General features: G+C 59.0%; 1 protein-coding gene across 1 annotated transcript; it reads left to right on the plus strand.

The window, feature by feature from the left end:
- The first annotated feature begins 6,032 nt into the window (after positions 1 to 6,032).
- Positions 6,033 to 11,895, plus strand: EN2 (engrailed homeobox 2). Its single transcript, XM_069588882.1, has 2 exons — positions 6,033 to 6,776; positions 9,751 to 11,895. The coding sequence occupies exons 1-2, from the start codon at positions 6,119 to 6,121 to the stop codon at positions 10,065 to 10,067; spliced, it is 975 nt and encodes a 324-aa protein (XP_069444983.1). The 5' UTR covers positions 6,033 to 6,118; the 3' UTR covers positions 10,068 to 11,895.
- The last annotated feature ends 2,754 nt before the right edge of the window (positions 11,896 to 14,649 follow it).

The following is a 14,649-nucleotide window of genomic DNA, read 5'->3' on the forward strand; positions in this document are numbered from 1 at the left end:
TTCCCGCTGAAGCTCTATTCAATTGCTGACATTTGGAGATGATGGTTTAGATATTTTCTTGCTGATATAAAACCTGGACTAATGAGTTATTTGTCTCCCTAGCTGTCGGTAGCTTGGCTAGACTGGATCCAGGTCATTTAAGTTAAACCTAAATTTGTCTAAAATTCTGGGACTCTCTAGCCACTCAAATCCTGATTCCAAAAATAGTGTGAAGTCAGCCTCTGTGAGTTTACACTCTCTGTGACTTTCTGTGGCTTTTAGGGCAAGAACAAGAAGAAAAGAAACCTCTCTCGCTCCGTGAAGGAGGCAGCTATTCCTGGAGTTCCTTCTGAAGGTCTTGTTTTCCTTGCAAAGATCAAAAGGAAGACAGTGGGTAGATACTATAATTTCTTCCACTATTTGTACATAATTGTAAGGTTGGAGAGAGGGTGGCTGATTATCTTCACGACTCATTATCCGTTTATATATCTTTTCTTCTCGCTTTCGTGTGCTTAGCCAGCTCTTTGAATCCCAACCAAGCCCACTCACTCGCCTCTGGATTATTTGGTCTGTGTCACTTTCTTCTGGGTTGCCGCAATTCCAAGGGGACGTTTTCTTTATCACAGAGGCCTGAGGTCCAGGGAGCAGTCTGAGTGACTCCCAGCCATGACCCTACACAGACTACTCCCTCAGCTTGGCGAGGGGAGTGAGCGCAAGTGCGCCCAGCTTCCAGAGGCAGCTGTAAAAGGGGCCCCCAGGGTGCACAGTGATTCCCAAGCAATGCTAGTGCAGGTCGCTTGAGAAGAGAGTTGCCTGGCGCTAGAGAAAGCCCATGGAGGGTGTGCCAAGGCAAAGGAATGAGTCGGGGTGTGGGTTTCCTAGCACAAGTGGGGCGATCTTACGATTTCCCTTTAGAAGCCTTTTTTTCCCTGAGAAGTCAGGTTAGCGGTGATTTCTGCACCTTAGTCTCCTGCTCAAAACTGCCCACCCTCCCCCTATCTCCCCAGCCCTCCAGGCATCACCCCAGCCCTTCCCTGTTTCCCCAGCCCTCTGCCCGTTTCCCCAGCCCTCCGCCCATCTCCCCAGGCTCCAGGCATCACCTCAGACTTCCTCCTGTCTCCCCAGCCCTCTGCCCATCTCTCCAGCCTTCCACGCACTGCCCCAGTCCTCTGCCCATCGCCGGAGCCCTCCGCCCGTCTCCCCAGCTCTCGCAGGCTGGCACTTAGGCTAAGCATCCCAAGTAGGCCCTCTCCCTGTGGCCTGGACAGGAAGGCACCCACTTCTCGCCCCCAGCTCCCAGGGCCCTTTAGCCAAGCCCAAGCCGCTTCTTCTCCAGCTCTGGCGGCAGGGTCCAGACAAGCAGTGTGGCTGGCTGCCCACCCCCTTCCTGAGCCAAGCTTCCTCCGGCGCCCACCCACCCACCAGGCTCTCTCCGGAGCTTGCCGCCCCAGGCAGGGAGAGGTCAGAGCGCAGGAGCGGGTGCGTCCCATCCCTCAAGACTCTGCAGGCCTCTTCCAGGCCCTCCGGCTGCTACGCTTAACCCTTTCCAGGGCTCCTCGTCGAGGTCCCTACCCAGGCCCCCAAGTTCGCCCGGTGCGTCTGCAGGCCTGCGCGTGGCTGGAGGTAAGACACCCGCGCTTCCTCTGCGCCCCCCTCCCCCGGCCCCGCCCGACCACCCCCCCCTCCGCCTGCCCCATCATTTAGGCCTTTGTCTGCAGGCCGGGGTCTCGGCCGCAGCTGCAGGAGCCGAGGGCCAGGGGGCTCTCCGCCAGGTCGAGCCCTTTCTCCCGGATCGGCCCTAATTCCCGGCCAGGCGCCGGGACCGGCCGCGCGGGGCTGGCTCTCGGCCACGGGCGTGCGGCTCCCCGGCCTGATTCTGCGAGGGGGTGAGATTTCGCTCTCCGGAATTGGGCACCTCTACCAACCGAGCGACAGGGACCCCGAGAACCAACGCCGCTCATATTACATTGGTTATTTATTTTTTCAGTGTCCCCACGCCCACCCCGAGCAGTGTGGGGAGTGAGGGGACAGGACAGAGGCCGGAAAAGTCAGCCTCCTCTGGCGTCGTTTTAAGAAAAAACTGGGAGGCTCCGATCTGCAGCCAGCGTCCCCAGGATCTGCTGCGGCCGCAGATTTCGTCGGACTCGCGTCGGAGCTGGGGACATACCGGGTCGGGAGCTGCGTCTCCCCTTGATGTGCTCCGAGGTCCGCCTTTGTGCCGCGAGCCTGGGGAGGGCAGGGGGCCGGTTCTCCCGAAGCGGCGGGGGCGGGGGCGGCGGCGGGGGCGGGGCGGGGGGCGGCGGTTTGCCGACAGTCTTCTGGGCCTGGCAGGAGGAGATAGGATCGGAGATCCCGGGCCGATCGCGGCCTCACCAGGTTGGGGAGAAGCAGATGTCCAGCGCCGGGTCGCCTGGTCACGCGGAGAAGCTTCCCGCTGCGGGGCGGCCGCTGTGTGGGTGGAGAAGCCGAGCGGCGTTGCGGGCTGGGCCCAGGGCCCGCACCTCGGGAGCGGACACTTGGAAATGTGCCTTTCCCCTTTGCCCCGCCTGGGCGCTCCCCCAACCCAGAAAACAGGCAGGCGGGAGGAAGGGGGGTGTTGTCCCACATCCGGCGGGGCCTGTTGGTCTTCAAGCACGCCTTAGAGCTTTCAGAAAGGGCTTGTGCGATTTTTGTAAGATTTAGGATTCCCTCCGCCCTGAGCAAATTAACTTTATGCAGCTTCCACCCAGATTCTCCCTTCCTCCACGCTGTGCCTTTGGGTGGTGCCCACGCTCGAGGGGAGCTCTTTTGTGGAATTATGTTGAGGTTTGGGTTGGCTTTGTGTAGCTGGATACCCTCTAATGGCTTCTTCCTTCCCTCCTCTCCTCCTGCAGGCCTCCCCTCTAATCACTGGAGGAGGGCAGCAGGCCGTCACTCAGGAATCATCCTGCTTCCTCAGACCAGCCTCACCTGCGGCCTGGAGACCAGTGTCCACAGGTTGCTGCCCCCCCACCCCCAATAAGTGGGGTTAGCATGGAGATGGCGGTGCTGCTTTGGCAGAGTTCATGCCACCACCAGCAGTTTGCATCTGGACCACCGCTCAGTTAATGCCACGGCACTGAGAGGCAAAAGTGCCCATGACATTAGGGAGTATTTCTGAGGAGCCAGCCTAAGTGCTTTTCAGGGGACAGGTGGAGAAATTAACCTGGGGTGGCTTTGCAGGAACCAGCCATCCCTGGGCCCTCCCCCTACCCATTCTGTGATCAGGAGGCCCCAAATAATTAGACATTCCCTGGTGATTAAGGGTCCCCAGAGTTGCAGTAAAACTCTCCTGCAGCCCTAAACGTGTGTAAATAGAGTGTTGCCATAACTTCACCAGCCTCATTTTCCCAGCAGCAGGCAGACTATGGGTTTCATTTTTTGAGACCCAGGGAGGGCTGCTGGCAGGAGTGTGCCTAGCCAGGTAATTTGGTGAAGATACCTCCACTGGAGTGGGGGAGGGAGAGAGATGTGAGTCACCCCAGTGGAAAGGGTTTCCCCATCCTGACAGTCTCACCAAGGATCAATGAACCTCCCCAACTGCCTCCAGAGCCTGCCCACACCCAGCCACTACCTGCATTTAACGGCCAGGTGACCCAGCCCAGTACCTCTTTCTACCCACTTCATGCCTCTCCTCCGTGGGTTAAACGCCCCCAGAAGCACCTTGTAACTGTTTCTTCTAGTTCAACCCAGGCCTCACCCTGGAGTGAGAGACGATGGGGTGGAGAGACGATGGGACCCTCGTGGGGACCAAAGGAAAAGCTGAGCAAGTCAAGCCTTCGAGCCTCAAGGCGGCCTGGCGGTCACATTGCCAGGAGGGCTGCTGGGCCAGACCTACTCCATCTTCCTAGCCTGAGAGCCTCCTGATGGCTGCCCAGGCCCAGGGTCACCGAAAGCAGGCACCCTGAAGCCACGTGGGCTCTCCCTTTCTCCCCATCCTTCCCATACCCTCTCCACTGTAGTTTTATCGTGCCAATGCTCCAGCACCCTGCAACTTGCCCTTTTGGATGTTTCTTGAACTTCAAAAATTTCCATGAAAGTGCCTTTTAACTGATGGACAGGCGTGTCTCGGGTCACACGCCTGTCTGCAGCTGGGGGCAGACAGGGTGTTTGGTGGGGGTGTCTGCAGCTGGGGGCAAGGACAGAGGCGTGAACAGGAAGGAGCCACAAGTAGGAGGCGGGAGAAGAGGAAACAGAAGTTCCAGTTGGACTTTCTGACAGCATCTGGAAAGGAAGCTTGGAGAGCGATCTTGGAAGGAGGGGAGGGGGAGGAGAAGCAAATTGGGGCCCCACCCCACCATTTGATTTCTAATTTCCTTTTCATATGGGCCCTCCAGAAAAATTAATTTAAAAGATTTTAAGACAAGGAAAAGAGGTGACTGTCCTGTAGTCCCTCGGACCTTCGGTGGGGTAAAAACTAGGGGTGGGAGATGAGAGTGGGGACTTGGTAGGAGGCAGCCGCTGGGGAGTAGTTTGTTCCACGTGGTTTTGAAGGCTTGGCTGAACCATCCCCTTCCCTTCTCCTTCCAGAAAGAAGATCTGGTTATAATGCGCAGTGCTCCTTTACTCTCTTTCCCCAACACGGAGTTCCACATCGTGTTCCTGAGCTCTTCCGGGTCTGCATGCACGCTTCAGGAGGCTCCGTGGCTGGGGTGGGATCCGACCGCATGCACGCGGCTCCCTGCACACGCGCGCACACACGCGCGCACACTTACAGTGAGTGTCTGCAGGAAGAGGGGCCTGCGCGTCGGCTCTGCGTTAAACACGGGAAGCTGCCCAGGTTACCAAAGTCAAATGTAAGTGACAATTCCCCTCTCCAGCAAGGCGGACTTCCAGAAGTCCCTTTGTATCTCGGCAGCTCATTTAATGTTATTTATGCATTTTGTGCAAGGAATTGTGGGATTTTTCCCCCCACGGTAAACAATATGGAAATGTTTAAAAAAAAAAAAAAAAGCACCCTTCCAGCGGTTGTCCCGGTCCGCGTATGGGCGACTCGGCCGGGCTGTCGCGCGCGTTTCTCAGAGTGCTGAGAAGCAGCGGGGAAAACGCGCGCGCGCAGAGGACGCGGCGGCGGTCTCGCGGGTCCAGGCTCCGTACCCGGAGCGCAGGGACGCGGCGCCTTTAAGGGGGGGCGGGGCGGCGGGAGGCTGCTGTCACCGAGCCGGTCACGTGGGCGCGCGGCGCTACGACCATTGGACCGAGGCACGTGTCCAGGAGACCGGCCCGCGACGTCACTCGAGGGGGCTCGGTTAAAAATAAGAACAAAAATCCAGAGTCCGAGTGTCTCGGGTTGCGCCGAGTGGCCTGGAAATTTCCTGGCCGCGCGGAGGCCGAGGTGCGAGGGCGCGCGGACGGCGAGGGAACGCGGGCGGCCCAGCCCGGTCCGGCCCGGCCCGGCCCGGCCCGCCGCTCACCCATGCGACTCGGGCCGCGGGGCTCGGCGGGGCTCGGCGGGGGCGCCCCGGCCCGCGGCGGGGCGGTGGCCGCGCGCAGGGGCCCGGAGGCCGGCCGAGCGCAGCGCGGGCCCGTGGGCCTCCATGTGCGTGCTGGCGGCGGCGGGCGCGCTGACCGCTCGCGCCCCGCACCCTAGAGGGCCGGCCGGGGCGCGCGGGCGGGGGCGGCCGGGCGGCGGCGGCGGCGGCGGCGTTGGCCCGAGCGGGCCCCGGCGGGCGTGAGCGCGGGCGAGCGCGCTGCCTGCATGCGCGGAGCTCCAGCCCCGGGCGGCCGGGCGGCGGCGGCGCCGGAGCCGGAGGCAGCCGGACGTGGAGAGGCGCGTGGAGCCCCGAGGCGCCCCGGATCCGCGCCGGACCCTTGTGACCGTCTAGCTCCTAGGTGCGCTGCGAAGACTCGGACCGGACTGTTTTGAATCTTCCGGCGTCTGGGCGCGGGGCGACTCTTGGTATTTTCTAACTCAACTCGTGGATCGGAACGTGGCTTCGGCTCTGAGCGCGGCTGGCGACCTGTAGGACCTCAGCCCTGGCTGCGGCCGCCGCGCTCGCCCTCGGGAGAGTCAGCAGGGAAGGGGCACCGGCCGGCCTTGGGAGTCTCCGCGTGCGGAGTGGAGGAGCGGAAGGCTGACTGGTCTCCCCGGAGAACCGACTCGGAATTTGTTGCGAGCAGCATGGAGGAGAATGACCCCAAGCCCAGCGAAGCGGCGGCGGCCGAGGGGCAGCGGCCGCCGGAGTCCAGCCCCAGCGGCGGCGCCGGCAGCCCGGGTGACGCGGACACTGGCCGCCGGCGGGCTCTGATGCTGCCTGCGGTTCTGCAGGCGCCGGGCAACCACCAGCACCCACACCGCATCACCAACTTCTTCATCGACAACATCCTGCGGCCCGAGTTTGGCCGGAGAAAGGACGCGGGGACGTGCTGTCCCGGAGCTGGAGGAGGCAGAGGCGCCGGGGCAGGCGGCGAAGGCGGCGTGGAGGGAGGCGGCGGCGCGGGCGGCGCGGAGCAGCTCCTGGGGTCGGGCCGGGAGCCCCGGCAGAACGCGCCCGGGGCGCCTGGGGCGGGCGGGCCTCTGCCCGGCGGTGGCGGTAGCGACTCTCCGGGTGACGGCGAAGGCGGCTCCAAGGCGCTCTCACTGCACAGCGGCGCCAAGAAAGGCGGAGACCCCGGGGGTCCCCTGGACGGGGCGCTCAAGGCCCGCGGCTTGGGCGGCGGCGACCTGTCGGTGAGCTCAGACTCGGACAGCTCGCAGGCCAGCGCCAACCTGGGCGCGCAGCCCATGCTCTGGCCGGCGTGGGTGTACTGCACGCGCTACTCGGACCGACCTTCTTCAGGTGAGCCCCGGGGACCCGCGCCCCGGCCTGCGGTAGGGAGGCCCGCGGGGTTGCGCGCCTGGGGCGGGAACTTACCGGGAGGAAGAAGACACGAGCATGCCTTGCCCCCAACACAAAGACGCGCACAGAGCGACATTGTGTGCGGCCGACGCTGACCCGGGCCACGGCCAGGCAGAGAGAGGGGCAGGGTTGATTCACTCGGGGCTACAGATTTCCTAGGACGGCGAGAAGTACCAGGACTTCCGTTCTCCCTTGCTTTGGAGGACCTTTCCTAGCCCCTAGCGCACCCCTGCCCTGACCAGAGTTTATTTGGTGGGAACGGGGGTGGCTGGAAAACAGGCCCTGAAGCGCACACCCTCGCTTGTTCTTCCGATTCGGTCCAGATCCGGACCCACGCCCAGCCCGCCCCATACCTAGACTCATCCTGCCGCCCCAGTTTCCCAGAGGTGTCCGGCGAAGAAAGCGAGGCTCGGCTGGTCGTCCTCATCTGAGGTTGAGCAGGGGCCGGTGGAGGAATCCGCAGAGGGAAGGAAGGCAGACAGAGGAGCCCTTCGCCCTGTGCCTCGTTTTATTTGCTAAGAGGTGCGCACACAGCTTGGAGGAGGAAGGCCTGCTGTCCCCAGATAGACGACCTTTACCGAGCTTTCCTGGGTAGGAAAGAAGCAGATTTCGGAGGAAGTGCGCGGGGGAGCTGGTGAGGGTGTGCAGAGCTTCTGGGCGTCTTTTTCATAGACCCGGGATTTTTAAAAGCTGAGTCCACGTCCCCATAGAAGCGTGAGCCGCAGTGAAAGAGGGTCTGCGGCTGCGAACCGCCATTAAGCGCAGACTCCGTTTGTCCCCGAGCCGGCCGCGCAGACCGGACCCCCTTGTTCCCCTGAACCCTCAACTGTTTTGCGGGAGTCTTTTACACAGTTCACAGCGCAACTAAGTCACCCCTTGGTCGCCAGCCCGCAGAAACGGCCTGTGTGTATCTCTGATGAAACCCCAATTTCTCCAGCTAGATCTGAAATTTGCTCCATTGTTCTCGCCTCTCTCCTTTGTTAATATTTAATTAACATATAGGCTCACAATGCGGCCGGCTAGGAGCCGAGGCCCGGCTTTGTGCGGCGCGGGAGTCGCGGCCGCGCCAGGACCCAGAGGCCGGGGGAAGCCCGGCAGTCGGGCCTGGCTCAGTGGTTGGTTTTCCTGGACTTTATTAAAAAAAAAAAAAAAAAAAAAAAAGGCCCCGTAAGATAAGATGTGTGTTTCTGGGCGTTTCCGAAAGCAACGACGCAGAGTTTTGTTTTGTTTTGTTGCGGAGGTATGGTCTCTCCGAGACTCTTTAAGTGCGTTTTGAACGAAAATCAAGAAGGAAAAGGAATTAAATCTCTGATTTTAGGGAGATTTCCTTTTTATAAAGTGGCCCTGGCCTTTTGTGGGCTGATTGGCGTGTGCGAGCGCCCTGGGACCGGGGAGTTTGCGGGTGGGAACAGCGGGCGGGCGGGCTGCGCCGCGCGAGGCCGCGGTGGGGGCCTCCGCCGGGCCTGTAGAGGCCTCGCAAGGGCCGCCCTCTGCCCGCCTTGCGCGGCGCCCCCGGGACGCCGCGGGCAGCCGCCCCGAATCCGCACCCTCCGGGAAAAAGCCAGGCTGCAGCAGGCGAGGAGCCGGCCACCTCGGCGTGTGAGCGAGTTGTGGGCGCGGTGGGGGCGGGGGGCGCAGTGCGCCCGGGTGGATGTGTTCCTGGGTGTGCTTCCAATCTTGAAGGCCCGGGGTTTGAGCCGAACAGACCGGTGCCCCCTCTCCACCGGGCTCTGCCCTCCTTTTCCCATCGTGGCTCCTGGAGACAGCGCAAGGCTCGGTGGGCTGAGGAGGGGCTTCCGCGGGCCTCCTGGGTCTGCGAACGGCCCCAGATCCCTTGCTGGGGAAGGCCTGGGTGATGATCCACCCTCCTGGTCAGAGTGCCCCTCCGGGCCTCATCCCGCCTTCAGTCAGGCAGGGCGAGGGGCGGGGACCTGGGTGCTCTAGCCTTCTCCAGCCTCTCAGCCAGGGCTCCTCGGAAGAAGCGGGAGCCAGCCCCCAGCGTGACTTCACACACTTCACAGATTAAGACCCCCAGACCTGCAGCCACCACCCCCTCCTGCAAAGGCCTCTTCCCTCTCTGACCCCCTTACCCCATCTGACCTTCGGAAACCCAGAAAAAGGCAACACTTGATCACCTTTCTCAGGCCCTTTCCGTTGCCCGGGCCCTAGGATCCCCAGCGCCACCGACCCGCACCAACCTCACGTACTGTGGGGTGGCCCACCGGGAAGATTGTGGCAGTGAGGAGTGTGAACCTTCTGCCCAAGGTCAGCGGGGTCCCCCGTGGCCTCCGCAGCTCCTGGGCTGGCAGCAGCGTGTCCCCTCTCCTGGACAGGGGGCTGGGGGAGACCTGGTGGGGTGAAGGGCGGGAAGCTTCTGCTCCTTCCCCTTAAAGGAAAGGACAGACGTGGGCCCACAGGGCCGGCTGGGGGAGGCAGAGCCCTCCTGTCCTCAGCACCCACCTTGGGCTGGATCCCATGGCCCCAGACCTGTGGGGAGACCCCCTGCACCTGCGGGCCTCTTCCTGCTACTCTGCCTGCCCCACCCCCCCTCCAGTATGTCCCCCTCATCTCTCTCCCCGCAGCCACCCCATCCTGTCCCCATTCAAGGACAGAACTCCAGGAGAGACTTGAAAAGGCCTGGCCACAAGAGTTTTGGGTTTTTTGCTGTCCTGACTTTTCCGTCAAGCCTGCCCTTGACCCCCAAGCCCACCGCTCCTGCAGACTTCCCGGCCCCCCTCCCCGCCCCCTCCACGAGAGCTCCGCCCCGGCCCACCCCAAACCCAGCCCTGCTTTCCTCCGGCTGCCACTGGCTGGGGCAGCCTCCTGTGCCGGCGGCGACCCCACCCCTTCCAGCGTGCAGGCCAGCCCGGAGCCCTCCTAACCTGTGCTCTCTGTGTCCACCGCGCCTCCCCAGGTCCCAGGTCTCGCAAACCAAAGAAGAAGAACCCCAACAAAGAAGACAAGCGGCCCCGCACGGCCTTCACAGCAGAGCAGCTGCAGCGGCTCAAGGCCGAGTTCCAGACCAACAGGTACCTGACGGAGCAGCGGCGCCAGAGCTTGGCGCAGGAGCTCAGCCTCAACGAGTCGCAGATCAAGATCTGGTTCCAGAACAAGCGCGCCAAGATCAAGAAGGCCACGGGCAGCAAGAACACGCTGGCCGTGCACCTCATGGCGCAGGGCCTGTACAACCACTCCACCACCGCCAAGGAGGGCAAGTCCGACAGCGAGTAGGGCGGGCAGGTGCCACGTCCCGGCCCGCCCCGGCTAAATGATGCAATAATTTAAAATCAGAAATCAAGGGCCAGTGTATAAACATTATACCAGCATTAATAGTGAAGATATCGCATATTAGCTACGGTTCTGCAATATTCTATGTATATATAATTTACAGGAGGTGTAAAATCCAAAATGTCTGACTGTAAAGTATTTTTTGAGTTTTTATGTTTATGAGATTATGTTAATTTTATGTTGTTTTTTGTTTGTTTGTTTGTTTTTGCAAAGGGGGCTACTTAGGGTTTCATCTTTTTTAATCCCCTAAGTTCCATTATGGGACATCGGACACTTTTTTTTTTTAAAGAAAAAACAACTTGCTGAAGTCCAAAGATTTTTATTGCTGCATTTCACACGACTGTGAACCGAATAAATAGCTCCTACTTGGTCTTGAGTTCTGCCACTTTGTTTGTGTGGGCTTGGTGAGGCCGGCAGGAGGGTCCACATGCCCAGGCCCGCCACTGCCATCGCAGGGAAAGGGCCGCTGGGCCTTGGTCCGGTGCCCTGCTCCCCAGGGATGCCTGGGCCGGGCCCACGCCAGCCCCCCTCCTCCCCTCTTCCTGCCTTCCCTCCCTCCTCGCTGAGGCCTGGCCCGCGCCTCCCTGCATCCTTCTGTCTGCATCTGCGTCGTTGTCCCCTGTCCAGCCGCCCACCTCCAGCACCGGAGTGTCCCACCTCCGGCACCGCTCCGAGGCTCAGGGCGCCAGTGGCTGGAGGCCCACAGGCTTCGGGCCGCCCTGTCCCTCCAGACCTGGGCCCAGAAGCTCCCCTGCGGCTCCATCAGCTGCCCAGGCAATGCTCGGGGGCCCCCAGAAACGCAGCCAAGGTCTGCTGGGTATGCCTCGGGGGCTGCAGAAGCCTGAGAAGGAGCTGGAGGTTCCCCTCTTTCCTTTTCCTTCACTTTCTTTTCTTTTTTTCTGTTTTTAAAGTGGCCGCTTCTGCTATAGAGAGCATTCTTTCATGGTAAATATGTGTGTGCATGTGTACATATATCTGTGTGTGTGCCCATATACACACAAGCAGACATGTAAGAGTCCACAGTTCTAGAACATGTGGCTACCTTGACTTTTAAAGGAACTCAGAATTCTCCAGGATCTAGAGGAAGGAAGAAAGTGTAAATAATCATTTCTTATCTCTTTTTGTCTTTTCTGTTTTTTTTTTAAATATACATTTTATTTTTTGAAGTGTGGTACAGTGTAAATGAAATATATTCAGTATATCCCCACCAAGTACATATATATAAACGAACACATTATCTATATCTTTATCTGTAGCTCCACACTGTCTTCTGTTTATTGTATGGAAAAAGAATTGTGTCCAAATGTCCGTCTGTGCCGGGACAGCCTAGGGGGGTGCCCCGGGCCCTGCCCTGAGGACTGAGGGTGAACTTCTCTCTTTGCCTTAAACCTCTTTATTTCACTGCGATAATAGTTTCACTTTGTATATACTAGCGTAAACCTTTTTTTTTTTTTTAAGGAAAAAAAAACTATAAAAGCAAAAGTTGTAATTTAAAATTCTGTGAATAACCATCTGCTGCTTAGGAAACTCAATGAAATGATATGCCTTTTAGCAGGAAGCAAAGTTTTGGGGTTTTTATTTTTTTATTTTTATTTTTTAGTTTATTACACATGTGCATTTTACAGTCCCAGTAGCAAATATTTATAATCTTATAAGAAATGAATGTTTCTATTTACGACTGTGACAAAATTGTGAACATTCCCCCTGCATTTTTGTGTGTTGAAATTCTTGAAAGTTACATTAAATAAAAAAAACCCACTTTATTGTAAAATATCAGTTGTCCAAGATGGAATGAGTAGGTTTTTTTTAAGTGTGTTTCTGAGCCCAGCTGGCCTGCCATGGTGCTCAGATGCTCAGGTCTTTCCCTCCACGGCAGGTGTGCACACGCCTGCCTTTGTAGCCAGAGGCATGATTTTTTCTTTTTAAATAATGAAGACACTTTGGATGTCTCCTGTGTGAGTACAGAACAACCAAAGGAATTTAAGTACACGTTTCTTTACCAGAAGGAAGTGTTCCAAAGTTCGGTGCTTTTTCTTTGAATAAATATTTAAAATCTTGCAGAACGCAACAGGTCTCTGGCCCTGGCTGCCCCGGGACAGAGGCGCTCAGCCCCAGGGGAGAGGACCTCTCGCTTGACCTGAGACAAAGGCTCTTCTCCTTTATGTTGGGTTGTTGTCTTTTCCCCAGAGCACGGACTGCCGGCATCCCAAGGCGGATGCCAGGAAAGGACCGGAAGTGGATGGGAGTTTCGACCTTGGGAACTGCAACTCACCTGGCCTCAGAGGACAGCCGGCGACCCTGTGAACCCAGCTGCTCTGTTTCCAAATTCTCTTGGCTACAGTTTTCTTCTCCCAGTAAAAGGAGCTCAGAGACGGGAGAGGATGTCTGTTCCCAAGGCGACCGACCTTTTAGGCATTTCCATTCCACACCGGCTTCCCAAGGGGAAGGACGCTGGGCCTCCGGGCAGGAGCTGAGCTGCTCCTGGGTTTTGCAGAGACACGTTCTGGGGTCTTGCTGCAGAGGCTCCAGAGCCTGGTCCTGCTGCCTGGTCCCAGGAGCATTAATGGGGTGGGACCACGTCTTCCTTAGCCACCACTCTCTGCCCCTGCGCAGATCTGGGGGGTCTTAAAGACAAAACAAAACTGCACTAGCCCAACTTCTATTACCCTTGGCCTCTCCTTCCTTTTAATAAAAAGATCACATAGTAACATTCAGCGATCATTTTTAGCTTTTGTCTTCCATCCCACTGGCAAATCATAGCGCTGTGAAGGGGCAATGTATGGTTCTGTAAGGTAATGAGTGCCCCATCCGCAGAGGTATGCAAGCAGACACTAGGCCTACAGTGGCATAAGGCTTTGCTTTTGCTTTTTTCCGCCCTTCCAGTAGGAAATTGGACTAAATGAACTCTCAGACCTTCCAAACGCTGAGATTCTGGTTTTGCTCCTATGTTTATTACATGTTTTTAAATTCTCTCATAACTCATGGAGAGCCATTTCTGTGCACACCAGCTGCTTTCACTAGGAGCTGGGCTTCCCGGGGGGCACAGTGGTAAAGAATCTGCCTGCCAGTGCAGGACACACAAGAGACACGGGTTCCATCCCTGGGTGGGGAAGATCCCGTGGAGAAGGAAATGGCAACCCACTCCAGTACTCTTGCCTGGAGAATCCCATGGACAGAGGCGCCTGGCGAGCTGCAGTCCACAGGGTTGCAGAGAGTTGGACACAACAAAGCGACAGCACAGACAGTGGAGACCAGAGTCGGGCTGCAGGGCAGGCAATGCCCTGTTGTGAAGTCCGGCCACCACTGAGTTCCACCTGGGCCCCCACAGCTCTGTCCAGCTCGGATCTGGACCCAGACTGCAGTACCGGTGACGCCCCACTTGGACCCCACCAGACTGTCACCCCCGCAGCAGGCGGGGTTTCCTAAATGTTCTCAGAGGAAAACTCCTTTAGGAAGGAAGTCCTCGTGGCTTGCAGCTGCACAGCCCCCACCCTCCGGCTTGGCTGTGTCCCCAGGCCTCCTTAGCTGCGCAGAGACTAGACTGAGGCCTGGGAGCTGAGTGTGGATGGTCGCAGCCCCGCAGGCCAGTGGAACATGCTCCCCCAAAGGTACAGGACCAGAGACCCAGTGGGATTCCTTGGTGTTTAGACAGCCCCTCCTCCAGCTGCCCAGTGGGGTCGAATAAGTGAGCCCCCATCCTCAGGATGGAGTCAGAATCCGAGGGTCAGCACCAGCCCAGCGAAGGTCGCAGGAAGTGGACTGCCAAGGGCTTTCTTTAGGGGGCAAAAGTGGGGGCCACCAGTCTGATCTCCGAGAAGGTCCCATCGGTCCTGTTTTCCCTTGGTTGAAAAGGGCAAATCGCTGGGGTTTCTGGACCGCTTGGCACAAGTGTGCCCTGGCATGCGACGCATAGGGCAAACATCACACACTATATATGCAAATACGCGTGCTGGCCGCTCGGGGCCGGCTTCGAGGCTGTGTTTGCTCGCTCTGTCCTCGGCTAAAAGTCATTCTGTCTCCCGCTGGTTTAATATCCAACCTCTCCCGTCTCTGCCCGCCCGGGGAAGCTCCCCAAGAGCCCCCAGGAAGGGCCCGGCTCTGCCGAAACCTGCTGCTCGCCAGGCCGGGGCGCCATGCTCTGGGAGATTAATAGCGACTGGCGCCCAAGGCCTCGGGGGAGACTGACCCCCCCAACTGGCAGCCCGCGCCGCCTCAGGGACACACTGCAGCTCCGCGCTGGGCCTCGGGGTGGGGACCCCATTTCTGCGCGAGCTTCTCTCTCCTGTCAGGGCCGAGGGCGAGGCCTCTGGCTTCAAGAGCAGGCGGGCAGGGTGGGCTGGGTGGTGGGCGAGGGGAGGCCGCGGGCAGGCCTGGCACTGCGCTGAGTCCCGCCACCTCGTGGGCCGCCCTTTGCGGGGGAGAGCCGCGCGCGCGGTACCTGCGCCTTGAGCTCCAGGGCGCCGGACGGGAGCCGGGCTGCGCAAGCCTGAGTAGACCATTCATATTTTCATTATTAATCTCAGAT

Source organism: Ovis canadensis, chromosome 4 (assembly GCF_042477335.2).
Source record: "Ovis canadensis isolate MfBH-ARS-UI-01 breed Bighorn chromosome 4, ARS-UI_OviCan_v2, whole genome shotgun sequence".
Classification (NCBI taxonomy): Eukaryota; Metazoa; Chordata; class Mammalia; order Artiodactyla; family Bovidae; genus Ovis; species Ovis canadensis.